This window comes from Sorex araneus, chromosome X (genome assembly GCF_027595985.1).
Source record: "Sorex araneus isolate mSorAra2 chromosome X, mSorAra2.pri, whole genome shotgun sequence".
NCBI lineage: Eukaryota > Metazoa > Chordata > Mammalia > Eulipotyphla > Soricidae > Sorex > Sorex araneus.
Window position 1 is genome coordinate 167,886,571 of NC_073313.1, and position 14,732 is coordinate 167,901,302.

Genomic DNA, 14,732 nt, shown 5'->3' on the forward strand with positions numbered 1-14,732 from the left:
TGTGGGTGGCCTGTCCCTCAAAGTCACCCTCCAAGTTTTGACCATGGGATTCTTCCATTTCAGAAATTAGATTTGTGTTAATCTGTAAGATGAACAAGGAAATAATGGTGACAGTCATTCTAGGAGTTACTGTATATACTAGCACCTATTATATATTCTGGAAGTTGTTATATCTACTACAAGTCATATGTTCTAGGAGTTATTATATATTCTAGGAGTTTTATATATATACTTATTTATTCTAGGACTTATATATACTATACTAGGAGTTATTATATACACTATAAGTTGTATATTCTAGGACTTATTATCTATATTAGGAGTTTTTATATATACTAGGAGTTATGTATTCTAGGAGTTGTATATTCTAGGAGTTATTATACATTCTAGGAGTTATATATATTAGGAGTTATATATATACCTATATATTCTAGGACTTATATATACTATACTAGGAATTATTATATACACTATGAATTATATATTCTAGGACTTATCTATATTAGGAGTTTTTATATATACTAGGAGTTATATATTCTAGGAGTTATATATATACTAGGAGTTTTATATATATATACTAGAAGTTATAGATTCTAGGACTTATGTATACTGTACTAGGAGTTATTATATACACTGTGAGTTATATATTCTGGGACTTATCTATTCTAGGAGTTATTATATATGCTATGACCTATTATATCATCTAGGATTTATCTATACTAGGAGTTATATTAACTAGAGTTTATTGTATAAACTAGTGAGTTATATATATTAGGAGTTTCTATATATACTAGGAGTTATATATACTAGGAATTATCACATATACCAGATGCAATATATATTATTATATGTTTATAATAATGTTATTATATATACTAGTTATTATATATACTCTGTTAAGAAAACATTATTGTGCTATGGGGACCCACCCTGGGAGGCACTCGGAGGCTATTGCTGGCACCATGCTCAGGAGTGCCCCTCGTGGGACTTGGGCAACTGCATTTGGTGTTGGGGATAGAACCAGGTTGGCTCCGTGCAAGGCAGGAGCCCTGAGTCCTGGGTGTGACCCAGAAAGCAAAAATAAATAAGCCAAGAGCTTGAACGCTTACACAGCCACGGGTGGTGGGGGATGATTGCCACTTCTCTGTTGGAACTGGAGGCTGAGGGAGAAGTCATTTTTTTTTTCCCAAGACCATCCAGGAAGTGGGGAAGTGCCTGGAAGTTTCTCAAGTGCCTGGAGATTTTCTTTCCTTTTTTCTTTTGGCTCTTTGGGTCCCACCCGGCGATGCTCAGGGTTACTCCTGGCTCTGCACTCAGGAATCACTCCTGGTGGTGCTCAGGGAGCCATATGGGATGCCGGGGGTCGAACCCGAGGCGGCCGCATGCCAGGCAAGTGCCCTCCCTGCTGTGCTAACGCTCTGGCTCGTGGGGTTAAGTTTTATAGCACTGCTTCCTGCTGGGAGTTGGTGCCCAGGATCCGCTTGCGGGAGCTGAGTCACTTGCAGGCACCAGGGGTCTCAGCAGACCCGAAAATGAGTTTCCAGCTTTTATACCTTCTGAGAGGGTGCCCCGGGCCATTTGCCTTGCTCCATTCTTTCCTTGACCCGCACCAAGGGGGATATCAGAGATACAGGGAGAGAAGCTCCATCGTGACCCGTCTGCCTCCCCCCGACCCTCCCCTCTGCACCCCAACTCTGTCACAACAAAATTGCAATATCAACACACGCTTGCTGTGGTGCGTCTACACAATGGGACAGGACACGGGAAAAACGAACTCATGAAATCCGATTCTACACGGATGGACTCGGAGAGGCTCCAGCCGAGTGGAATGAGTCAGAGGGAGAGGGGCAGACACAGAGTGAGGGCACTCGTCTGCGGAATGTGGAAAATACAGTATAAGACTAATGTCCCGGGCCAGGAGGGCTGGCCCCCAGTCGGGAGCCTGCCTCAGGGGCGGGGGAGAAGCCGTTGGGATGAGAAGGGAGCACCGTGTGATGATGGTCGGCAGTGATCACTCTGGGTAAGAACTGCGTGTTGAGAGGAGGGAAAGAAATATTCATGATAACCTCAGTATCTATCTGCATTGCAAACCATAGTAATGCCCAAGAGGAGGGGAGAGAGAGAGAGAGAGAGAGAGAGAGGGAAAAGGAAGAAGGAGGGAAGGAAGGAAGGAAGGAAAGAAGAAAGGAAGGAAGGAAGGAAGGAAGGAAGGAAGGAAGGAAGGAAGGAAGGAAGGAAGGAAGGAAGGAAGGAAGGAAGGAGTGAAGGATGGAGGGAAGGAAGGAAGGAAGAAAGGAAGGAAGGAAGGAAGGAGTGAAGGAGGGAAGGAAGGAAGGAAGGAAGGAAGGAAGGAAGGAAGGAAGGAAGGAAGGAAGGAAGGAAGGAAGGAAGGAGTGAAGGATGGAGGGAAGGAAGGAAGGAAGAAAGGAAGGAAGGAAGGAAGGAGTGAAGGAGGGAAGGAAGGAAGGAAGGAAGGAAGGAAGGAAGGAAGGAAGGAAGGAAGGAAGGAGGGAGTGAAGGAGGGAGGGAAGGAAGGAAGGAAGGAAGGAGTGAAGGACGGAGGGAAGGAAGGAAGGAAGGAAGGAAGGAAGGAAGGAGTGAAGGACGGAGGGAAGGAAGGAAGGAAGAAAGGAAGGAAGGAAGGAAGGAGTGAAGGAGGGAAGGAAGGAAGGAAGGAAGGAAGGAAGGAAGGAAGGAAGGAAGGAAGGAAGGAGTGAAGGAGGGAAGGAAGGAAGGAAGGAAGGAAGGAAGGAAGGAAGGAAGGAAGGAAGGAAGGAAGGAAGGAAGGAAGGAAGGAAGGAAGGAAGGAAGGAAGGAAGGAAGGAAGGAAGGAAGGAAGGAAGAGGAGGGAAACTGGGGATATTGGTGCTAGGAAAGTGCAGATGTGCCTGGTGGAGGGACGGGTGTTGGAACGCGTATGACTGAAACCCAACCATGAACGGCTTTGTAACTGTATCTCACGGTGATTCAAAAAATAATAATACTACAGGCTTATTGTAAGGACTCAAGGGATCTCTGTTTATATCCTGCCCCCAACTTTCCCCTCCATGTTCATGACCAGAAAAGTCAAAATATGTCCCTAAATATTTTTACTTTGGAATTCTTTGATTAGAAATACCCTGATGTCCTCATGAAGACCTTTATCCTAGGGTCACGCTGAGATTCCAGACTTAAGTTAAATAATTTATACCCTAGCTCACACCGAGTTTCCCAACTTAGTTTAAAAAATTAATTTGGGGGCTGGAGCGATAGCACAGTGGGGAAGGCGTTTGCCTGGCATGAGGCCAACCCAGGTTTGATCCCCGGTATCCCCTAGGGTCCCCCGAGCACCACCAGGTGTGATTCCTGAGTGCAGAGCCAGGAGTCAGCCCTGAGCATCGCCGGGTGGGACAAAAAACCCAAAATAATAATAATAATTTATACTTTAGCCCTGGGCTCAGGTTGTTGGGTGCTTTCCCGAGAACGGCATGCACGACTGTTTGTCTTGATTGCATTTTTTCTCTGACTTTAGCCGCCCCCCGCCCCCAACATTTGGACTGATCTTGTTTGTATTATCTCTACATCTCATACTTGTGTTTATTCTGGTACTTCCTTCCTGCTTGAATCTCTTGATTAGCATGGTCATGAATAACCCAATTATGTGATATGACGATAACTTATGGGACTCCGTTTGAACATAGGACATTTAGGGCTGCCAAATGCCATGATGAATTAGATCATTTTCTTCCCCTAGGGCTGGAGAGATAGTACAACAGGTAGGATGTTTGTCTTTGCATGTCAAAAACCTGGGTTCACTCCCCAGAATTCCAAATGGTCCCCTGAGCCCTGCCAGAAGTGATCCCTGAGCACAGAGCCAGGAGTAACTCTTGAGCACTGCTGGGTTTTTTTCTACCCTTAAAGTTAGGTTATTTAAATCACATTAACAAAAAGCAAGATATTTATTTTGAATGGGTGCTATAATGCAAAGCGTTTTTCAAGGCAAAACAACAGCAAAATCTTTCCTCTGCTTACTTTCAAGATGCCAATGATAATAATATTATTATTATCAGTACTACTAATCACCTCCAAGGGAGTAAAACAAGGAAAGAAAATGAAAACCAACTCAAAGAAAACAATTTACTGTATTTACCTAACATTCACAAATTCCATGCATTCTTTTAAAAGCATCGATTCTTTCTCCTTGAACGGTTGAAGTAGATGTCATTATTATGGAACATGTTATTATCCCTCTTTAAACATTAAAGCAACTAAAAATAATATCAAGTAGAAAGGTCGAGTTCAGGGTCTGGTCAGAGGAAAGGCCATCTCAGAACAAGAGAAAACTCCCCAAATTTACAGTGTTTGGGGCTCAGTCTTCAATAGGGTTCTGGGGACGTAACTTCTTTTCTCTAGTTCTCTTGTCACTCGGGGGAGGGCAGAAGAATTTTCAATTCCAAACTGGTTCTCTCTCCATCTTTTGAATTTTAACTGTCTAGACAATCAGACTCAAAGTCACACATCATCTTGAACATTTGCCGAAGTGATTTCCACTACAAAGTAGGAAGGAAAAAAGGACCATATTGGCCTGGTTGTAATACCTACATCAATACTGTACACTATTTTATTTTTTAAACTTAATTTAATTTTTATAAAGTTGTTCACAATAATTGACTACATTTAGTATTCAAACACCAATCCCACCACCATATTTCAAATATTTCCATCTCAAACTCCAAACCCTGTCCCCAGAGCAGAACCGAAATAATTTATTTTGTATTGCTTGTTATCAATAATCCGCTAGAAACGATTCAAAAATTTTTTCTTAGAGGAAAGTGTGTGAAGATTGTCGTATTTCACCCAGGGGCCATTAAGCCCTTCTATAAGAGATCACTAACATGTGGCTAAAGGCTGAGCCTTGTGTGCTTATATATACAGCACTGTAGCACTGCACTGTCAGCAGTTGTTCATCGATTTGCTCGAGCGGGCACCAGTCACGTCTCCATTGTGAGACTCGTTGTTACTGTTTTTGGCACATTGAATACACCATGGGGAGCTTGCTGGGCTCTGCCGTGTGGGTGGGATACTCTCCGTAGCTTCCGAGAGGGACGGAAGAATCGAACCTGGGTTGGCTGCATACAAGGCAAACGCCCTACCCACTGTGTGTGTGTGTGCGTGTGTATGTGTGTGTGTGTGTGTGTGTGTGTATTTCCTCCTAAGATATTGGTTACCTTCTACTTTAACCCCATCAGATGTGATGTGCTACTCTTGGTATATCAGTGGTGTAAGAATATATCAACAGCAAAATCATTCTTTTTTCCCCTAAGTTCACATTTTTAAAAGCACACTATCAAAAAAAAAATAGTCTGTGTACTCACAGTTTTCCTGGCCCCGAACCTGACGTCCTTGGTGGTGACCAGAGGGCAGGAAAGCCGGGCTCCAAGTGGGCCCTGAGTGAGGACAGCTTTGACGCTCAGGCGTAAGCTCTCTGGCTATTGATGATCCTGGCAAAATTAGCTCCAGGCAGCTAATCGGATTGACAAGGGACTGTGCCAACAGTGTGGATGAGCAGCAGATGAACTGACCAAGGATTTGGACGGACTCCTCTTGTTTCCACCACTGAGGGTCACTTATGCTCAGAAAGTCACTTGCCTGTTTGCAGAAAAAAAAAATTAAGTTTTCTCATTATAAATGGTTTCTTCTTGGGGCTGGAGCCATAGCCCAGCGGGGAGGGTGTTTGCCTTTGCACGTGGCCGACCTGGGTTCGATTCCCAGCATCCCATATGGTCCCCCGAGCACCACCAGAAGTGATTCCTGAGTGTATGAGCCAGGAGTAACCCCTGTGCATCGCCGGGTGTGACCCAAAAAGAAAATTAGGTTTCTTCTTACTCCCTCTCTGCTTTGGGGCATCATGGTTTGCAATACAGACACCGAGAGGCCGTCACGTTGGGTCCTTTGTCTACTCTCAGCATACATCTCCCGTCCCGAGCATCCCTCCAACCATCCCTGACACAGTGACCCCTTCTCCATCCCAGCTGCCTTCTCCCCCAGCTCACGAGGCAGGCTGCCAGCCATGGGGCAATCCTCCTGGCCCTTGTCTCTACAACATTGGTGGTGGAAAATGTGCACTGGTGGAGGGATGAGTGTTTGATCACTGTATGACTGAAACGCAAACATGAAAGTTTTGTAACTGTAGCTCACGGTGATTCAATAATTTTAAAAAAAGGAGACTTGATGAAATTAAATAATTTTCCCCAAGATCTCCAGATTCCTGTTCTTATCTTCTATTCTAAATACATATCCTCTCTGCCGTGTCTCTACAAACTATTTGGCTGGAGCAATAGCACAAGTGGGGAGGGCGTTTGCCTTGCACGCAGCCGACCTGGGTTCTATTCATCCCTCTCGGAGAGCCCAGCAAGCTACCAAGAGTATCCCGCCCGCACGGCAGAGCCTGGCAAGCTCCCCGTGGCGTATTCGATATGCCAAACACAGTCACAACAAGCCTCGCCATGGAGACGTGACTGGCGCCCGCTCGAGCAAATCGATGAACAGTGAGATGACATTGCTACAGTGCTATTATTTATTTATTTATTTATTTATTTTGCTTTTTGAGTCACATCCGGCGATGCTCAGGGCTTACTTCTGGCTCTGCACTCAGGAATCACTCCTGGCAGTGCTCGGGGGACCCTATGGGATGCTGGGAATCAAACCCGGGTCAACCGTGTGCCAAGCAAACACCCTCCCCACTGTGCTATCACTCCAGCCCCCAACAAACCATTTTAAACACTCAACAATGTGATTGAGTTTCCAAAATGGCAATACATCTTAATAGTAGTCGTGGTCAAAAAAAAAATGTTTCAGGGCTGGAGCAATAACTCGAACTTTTGTGTTGTTTTTATTTGTTTGGGGCCATACCCAACGATCTTCAGAGCTAACTCTTGGGCTCTGTGCTCAGGGGTCACTCCTGGCGGTGCTCGGGGCACCCTGTGGGATGCTGGGGATTGAACCCGGGTCAGCCACATACAAGGCAAACGCCCTCCCCACTGTGCTGTCGCTCCAACCCCCAAAGTTTTAAAATTAATTGCGTCAAAGGCTTGCAGATCAATGCCGTCTGCCGAGGGCTTCTCACCATAGCTGCATCTGACCCGCTTCTTCCCAGCCCCACCATGCCATCCCGGTGACCCGCAATATTGGTCCAGCAGTTTATTCTCTGCCCGGACTCGGGGACGGGTCAGTCTCCAGAAGTGTGGGTGCAGACTTGGAAAGGGTTAGGGTTCATTCAAAGCTACACTGAGGACCAATGGTTGGAGAGACGTCGGCTTGGCGTGCACACGACTCGTCGAATGGGCGAGACACAACTAACTCCCTGGAGCGTCACTTGTTACGACCCTGGCATAGTGACTTGTTGTACTCCCTGGTGGACTTGCCCGACACTTAGTGGCTGCTGCACAGGTGCTAGGGGCAGACAGACCAACTCTTCCCTGTCTGCACCCCCCGCCCCCTACCCACTCCAGCACACGCCCCGCCTGAGTTCTTTCATCACTGACCCGACGAAATTTGGGGCATGTTGCAGAGGGTTGCTGACAGAGCAAGAGTTATTTCTATTTCTCATCTTTTCCTACTTGGGTGTTCAGCAAAACCTTCCTGCTCTAAGGAGCTTACGAATGTTTGTTTTCTGAATTCCTGGCTCTTGTTCGTTTGTTTGTTTGGGAATTGAGTCCTCAACTAATGATCAGGGACTACTCCCTACTCAGTGCTCGAGGTGTTTTGGGGGTCCATGAGGTGCAGAACCCAGGGGCCCTACAGGCAAAGCAAACCCTCCAGTCTATTGAGCGATTTCTCTGTAAAAGTTTATTTTTTGAGTTTTTTTATTAAAAAATAATTTTAGGGGCTGGAGCAATATTACAGTGGGTAGGGGGTTTGCCTTGCACACGGTCAACTTTGGTTTGATTCCCAGCATCCCATAGGGTCCCCCCAGCACCGCCAGGGGTAATTCCTGAGTGCAGAGCCAGGAGTCAGCCCTGAGCATCGCCGGGTGGGACCCAAAAAAACAAAATGTAATGAATCACCGTGAGGTACAGTTACAGATTCACAAATTCTCGGTGATTATGTTTCAGTCATACAATGATCAGTACCCATCCCTCCACCACCAATGTTCCCAGTGTCTCTCCTGTGTAAAAGTTTATTTTAACTGGTGTTTCCTTCTTTTCATTTGACCCCACTGTTGTTCTGTGTGTGTGTATGTGTGTGTGTGTGAGTATGTGTGTGATTGAATATTCCTTTACAGCTATTCTTGGTGAGAAGGGAGATTTAGGGAAGGAAATGAATGTGTTGGAGTCACTCTCTCTTCCTAACACCTTCCAGCTTCAGGTCAAAGTTTCTCACCTAACTTTGCTCAAGTACATGGTTTGATTTACTCTACTTCCAACTGGGAAATCATAAAGAGCTATGAAGGACAAGCAGATATTACTTAAGAAATATCTAAATCATACAAGGTTTAATCACCTCACTCTATTGAAAAATGTCAAAGAGGGGCCGGAGTGATAGCACAGCGGGGAGGGCATTGGCCTTGCACATGGCCAACTCGGGTTCAATCCCCAGCATCCCATAGGGTCCCTGAGCACCACCGAGAGTGATTCCTGAGGGCAGAGCCAGGAGTCAGCCCTGAGCATCGCCGGGTGTGACCCAAAAAGCAAAAAAAAAGGAAAGATATCTTCGTGTGACATCGACAATGATAGCATCTAGACCCATCTGTGTACTCCCACTGTATTATTCTAGATGGGTTCTTTGGCTTGGCCTTTCAGAAAATGCCTGGTTTGCATATTTCAGGGATGCAATCATTCGGGTGGTTTCCAGAAGTTTCCCAGAGCAAATCACATCCACCTGTTACGGACGAAGTCCAGCGGAAAACTCAAATGTCACTGAATGCCACATCGGTGAATGTTTAAAAGATGCCATCTGGGGAAAATGACGGGAAACTTTATGTTTGCCCTTCGCTTAAAATGTCACAATGAACGGTTTCAACATTTAGAAGCTATAGAAGTTTCTGTCAAGTATAACTTGAAACTCACACTCAAGCATGAACGGGAATTTGTATGACTGAAGAGACATAGAAAAGAAAGAAAAAACTGCCCGAACAGTTCCTCCCTGTATTGCATGAATATATAACATACCCACTATGATTTTCACAGCACATATAGTTCCAACCACAGTCTGAACGGGTTTGAATCATCTCAATCATTTGTCAATAGAGTCAGAGCTGACGAGGCCCATTATGTGATTCCTGATTGACATGTAAAAATATTTAAAAATTGGGGCTGGAGCCATAGCACAGTGGGGAGGGCATTTGCCTTGCCCATGGCTGACCCAGGTTCGATTCTCAGCATCCCATAGGGTCCCCCAAGCACCACTAGGAGTGATTCCTGAGTGCAGAGTCAGGAGTAACCCCTGTGTATCGCCAGGTGTCACCCAAAAAGCAATATATATATATATATATATATATATATATATATATATATATATATATATGTAAAGATTGTCCAGGCCCAGGAAGTGGGGGGTCGGTAAGTGTCAGAGGACATGCCATTTATGTGGGAGTTTCAGGTCTGATTCCCGGCACTGCAAAGAAAGAAATCAATGAAAATAATATTCTATGTTGAGAGTTTAGGTCCATAATTTTTTCTTTTGGTGGAGGGCATACCCGGCAATGCTCAGGGCTGACTCCTGGCTCTGCACTCAGGAATCACACCTGGTGGTGCTCGGGGGACCCTATGGGATGCCGGGGATCGAACCCGGGTCAGCCGTATGCAAGGCAAACACCCTACCCGCTGTACTATCTCTCTGGCCCCAACTTTTGATCCAGTTTTAAGAACACTAGAACACAGTCACTTCACAAAGTCAAAACATTGTACGCCAGCTGAAAATGTCTTACTTAATAGGACGTTTGTCTTTCACGTGGTCGACCCGGGTTCGATTCCTCCACCCCTCTCGGAGAGCCTGGTAAGCTACCGAGAATATCGCGCCTGCATGGCAGAGCCTGGCAAGCTCCCCATGGCGTACTGGATATGCCAAAAACAGTTACAACTAAGTCTCACAATGAGAGACCTTACTGGTGCCCGCTCTAACAAATCGATGAGCAACGGGATGACAGTGACAGTGACCAATTGGCTTTTGTGCAATTATTCTAAATGTAGTTTTAGGGCTTCTTAACCCTGGTTGTACATGAGCCTTAACTTTGGAAAGTTCGGGGAACATGCAGTTCTGTTCTCTCAAGTCCTGGTTACCCTGAGTGAAGCAATTGGCGTCCTTGCTGGCAGAATCCGCACCCTAAAATATCTGAGTCCAGTTATGGGGAAATTGGGCAAAAACAAAATGGAAGGGCATTCCTCAGCGGTTGTCGACTTGCCTTGGAAAAGGCTGTAAAAGACAAAGAATGCGGAAAGGAGATAAAGTGATAAATGAGGCTTGGGCAGGAGGCTCACAACACTTTCTGCTTCTTTTAGAGACCATCAATCTGACTGTCGGCATCTGAACGGGAGTGGAGGGCTGTATTATTGTCAGTTCTTGGGTTTCCCTAACTTGTCGTCCTGTGGTGACGTGTCCTTGGGAAACACTCGTGGAAGTAGCTTTCGGTCATGGGGTGCGTGTCTCTGGTGTGTAGGCTTGTCTGCTAACGGTCCTGAGGAAAAACACATGTGAAACACGTCCTTTGATTTTCCGATCCTTTCTAAGTTGGAAATAATCTCAAATATGCTTCAAATCGCCAGCAGAGTGCCCGGGATACTCCCAGATTTCACAACGCCCACTGTGGTTTCCGTTCGTCCACTGGTTCTCTTCTTTCGTACCATCTTCCCACTCCACAGAATGCTCAAAATTATTCCGAAAGAAAAAGTGACCCAAAAGGGAAAAGAAAGAAAGAAAGAAAGAAAGAAAGAAAGAAAGAAAGAAAGAAAGAAAGAAAGAAAGAAAGAAAGAAAGAAAGAAAGAAAGAAAGAAAGAAAGAAAGAAAGAAAGAGAAAGAGAGAAAGAAAGAAAGAGAGAGAGAGAAAGAAAGAAAGAAAAAGAAAGAAAGAAAGAAAGAAGAAAGAAAGAGAGAGAAAGAAAGAGAGAGAAAGAAAGAAAGAAAGAAAGAAGAAAGAAAGAAAGAAAGAAAGAAAGAAAGAAAGAAAGAAAGAAAGAAAGAAAGGAAGGAAGAGAGAAAGAAAGAAAGAAAGAAAGAAAGAAAGAAAGAAAGAAAGAAAGAAAGAAAGGAAGGAAGGAAGGAAGAAAGGAAGAAAGAGTAAAAGAAAAAGAAAGGAAGAAAGGAAGAAAGAAAGGAAGGAAGGAAGAAAGGAAGGAAGGAAGGAAGGAAGGAAGGAAGGAAGGAAGGAAGGAAGGAAGGAAGGAAGGAAGGAAGGAAGGAAGGAAGAGGGGCCAGAGAGATTATACAGCGGGGAGGGCACTTGCCTTGCACACAATCCACCCAGGTTTGATCCCCGGCACCCCAGAGGGTCCCCAGCACCCACCAGCAATGATCCCTGAGCACAGAGGCAGGAGTCAACCTGAGTCAACTGGTGTAGCCCCAAACCAAAACAATAAAATAAAATGGATTGACTTTGCTGACTTCTTGTTTTTGCTCATTAAGCGGGTAGTGAGAGCTTGAATTCTGAGTAGCGGTCCCTGCACAGTGTGATTTAGGGTGACAACGCCCTGGTTTCTATCCAGACACACACACAATGTGTGCCAAGTCCTCCTGTCAGGAGAGGCTCCCGGCACACGCTGTGTCTCTTCTATTGTTTTGCTTTTTTTAAAGTAAAACAGATTTTTATTTGGAGGGTGTTTTTTTTTTTTTAAGGTGTGGTGGGCAAGAGAGAGACAAAGAGAGAGAGAGACAGAGAGGGAGAGAGAGAAAGAGAAAGGGAGAGTGAGTGAGGGAGAGAGAGAGAAAGAGAGAGAGGGAGAGAAAGGGGGAGAGAGAAAGAGAGAGGGGGAGAGAGAGAAAGAGAGAGGGAGAGAGAGAAAGAGAGAGGGAGAGAGAAAGAAAAAGAGAGAGGGAGAGAGGGGGAGAGAGAGGGGGAGAGAGAGAAAGAGAGAGGGAGATAAAGAGAGAGAAAAAGAGAGGGAGAGAGAAAGAAAGAGAGAGGGGGAGAGAAAGAGAGAGGGAGAGAGAGGGGGAGAGAGAAAGAGAGAGGGAGAGAAAGAGAGAGGGAGAGAGAAAGAAAAAGAGAGAGGGAGAGAGAGGGAGAGAGACAGAGAGACAGAGAGAGGGAGGGAGAGAGAGAAAGAGAGAGAGAGGCAGAGAGAGAGAGAAAGAGAGAGAGACAGAGACAGGCAGTGAGAGAGAAAGAGAGAGACAGAGAGAGAGAAAGACAGAGACAGAGACAGAGAGACAGAACACTTGTGTTTTGCTGTGATGTTCTCTCTGCTTTGGTCCTCCGAGGTGTGAAATGAACTTCCAGCTGATGTATGTGGCTAACTGGCGCCTTGCCGGCACCCTACGGGCAGACAAGAGAGCCCTGTGGGCATGCTTAGTCCTCCGATTCCCGTCTCCTGGTGCCCTTCCTTCTGTCCTGACATGATTCAGATCTTATTTCCTTAGCATGTCCACTTTTTGGTAGAGTTGCATAGTGAAGCCGGAGCAATAGTCCCCCGGGGAGGGCGCTGGCCTGGCACACGGCTGACCTGGGTTCGATTCTCGGCATCCCAGAGGGTCCCCCGAGCACCACCAGGAGTGATTCCTGAGCGCAGAGCCAGGAGTCAGCCCTAAGCATCGCTGAGTGTGACCCAAAAAAACAAAACTAAGTGAATAAAATAAGACATTCGAGTTGTGTCGTGTGGTTACAGCAGTGCTCATCTAAATGGTTTGGGATTTCTCTCCTTCCCGACCCCAGCGTGTCAGAGCCCTTGGGCTGGTGGGTGATAATCTAAGACCTCCTTGGAGAACTAAACATATCCAGCATTCTCACAAAATGATTCATATTCTTTCACTTGGGGGAGTTTGCAGGCCTTTCACTTTCTTTGCTTTTTAACTGTGACCGAGTAAGTGGGATTTGCATCATCGTAGGATCTGCCCATTTGTAAAGGTCAAGAAGTGTTGAAACACAGATAGAAAAAAAAATAGACTGTTTTATTGGGTTGGATTATTTTTCCTTTAGCTGTTAATTTTTTTCTTAATATTAAATGGACCACCAGTCTGCGCCCAATTGAGTCGGGTGAATATTTAGTTATTATTCCCCTGGTACTGCACAGACTGGCTTGCCAGAATTTATTATTATTGCTTTGCTTGGGGCTCACACTTTGGCAGTATTCTGGGGACCATGTTGTAAGCCAGTCGTCACATCTGGGGTTCCTGCTTGTAAAACCTGTTTTCCTTCAAACCATCTCCCCGGCCCCAGGACCTCAGGGACACAATGGGGAAATGGCACCCAGAGCTAAGAGACGTTACCTGAGTATCAGAAGACATCAGTCTTTGGAGTGCAATTCCCCAGAACTCGGAACTCATTGTCAGACTGCTATTCAGTTCCTTGCTTGTCCACAATCATTTAATTCCTGGACTAATAAAATAATCAATGCCCCTGAAATTAAATTATGACCTTGCTCTTCCTTAATCCCTCTCCTTTTTTTTTTCTTTTTTTGCTTTTTGGGTCACACCGGTGATGCACAGGGTTGACTCCTGGCTCTACACTCAGGAATCACTCCTACTGGTGCTCAGGGGACCCTATGGGATGCTCGGAATTGAACCCGGGTCGGCCGTGTGCAAGGCAAATGCCCTCCCCTCTGTGCTATCGCTCCAACCCCCCTTAGCCACTCTTTCCTCACTCTCTCTTACTGAATATCCATAAGGAAAATAATCTATAACCTTAGTCTATAATCTTTGATCTATAATCTTAAATTTCTTGAGTCATGGAGTTGAAACCACACTAGTGCCACTAGAAATATTATTGGAAAACAGGGTGAGAGAACAAGGAAGGCCAGAAAGCAAATATACTTTATGTTGTTTTATGATTTCTAAGCCTCACTGAATAAAGCAAACATTTACTTGATTTAGCTGATTTTTTAAACCTTATTTATTTGCCATATTATTTGCCTTCTCCTTGGTCACCTCTGATACCATTCATGCCATGTTCGTACCGGAGATTCATAATATTTGGTAATTTAATAGCTTCCAGAGAAATAATCTTTTTTTTTTTTTCACTTTTTGGGTCCCACCCAGCAATGCTCAGGGCTGACTCCTGGCTCTGCACTCAGGAACCACTCCTGGCGGTCCTCAGGGGACCCTATGGGATGCCAGGGTTGGACCAAATCCCCACTGGCGAGTGTGAGGCAAATGCCATGCCTGCTGTTGTGTGGCCCCAGCCTTGTCCATGATTCTTTAGGTCACTGGCCAATGACTTCTTAGGATCCTCAAAACCAATAAAAATTTTCATAATGTTGGAATGGCTTTAGACATAAACAAAACTCATCATTTTGCTCTTACAAGGGTCCACAGCATGTCACTATCGGAAGAACAAAATAAAGACAGACAGAAAGAAATTTTCAGAGAAACAACTACTGTCAAGGGGCTGGAGTGACAGCACAGCGGGGAGGGTGTTTGCCTTGCACGCGGCTGACCCGGGTTCAATTCCCAGCATCCCATAGGGTCCCCTGAGCACCACCAGGAGTAGTTCCTAAGTGTATGATCCAGGAGTATTCCCTGTGCATCTTTGCCCTTGCACGGGTCCAACCAGAGTTCAGTTCCTGGATCCCATAGGGTCCTCTGAGCATCACCAGGAGTGACT

The 14,732-nt window shown here is 45.4% G+C and overlaps 1 protein-coding gene across 1 annotated transcript in view; it reads right to left on the minus strand.

Annotated features, from left to right (window-relative positions):
• PDC (phosducin) overlaps window positions 1–70 on the minus strand; it is a 3,325-nt gene extending 3,255 nt beyond the window's left edge. The window contains exon 1 of the mRNA XM_055122911.1: window positions 1–70. Coding sequence (XP_054978886.1) covers window positions 1–58 — 58 coding nt within the window. The 5' untranslated portion in view covers window positions 59–70.
• Window positions 71–14,732: the final 14,662 nt, after the last annotated feature.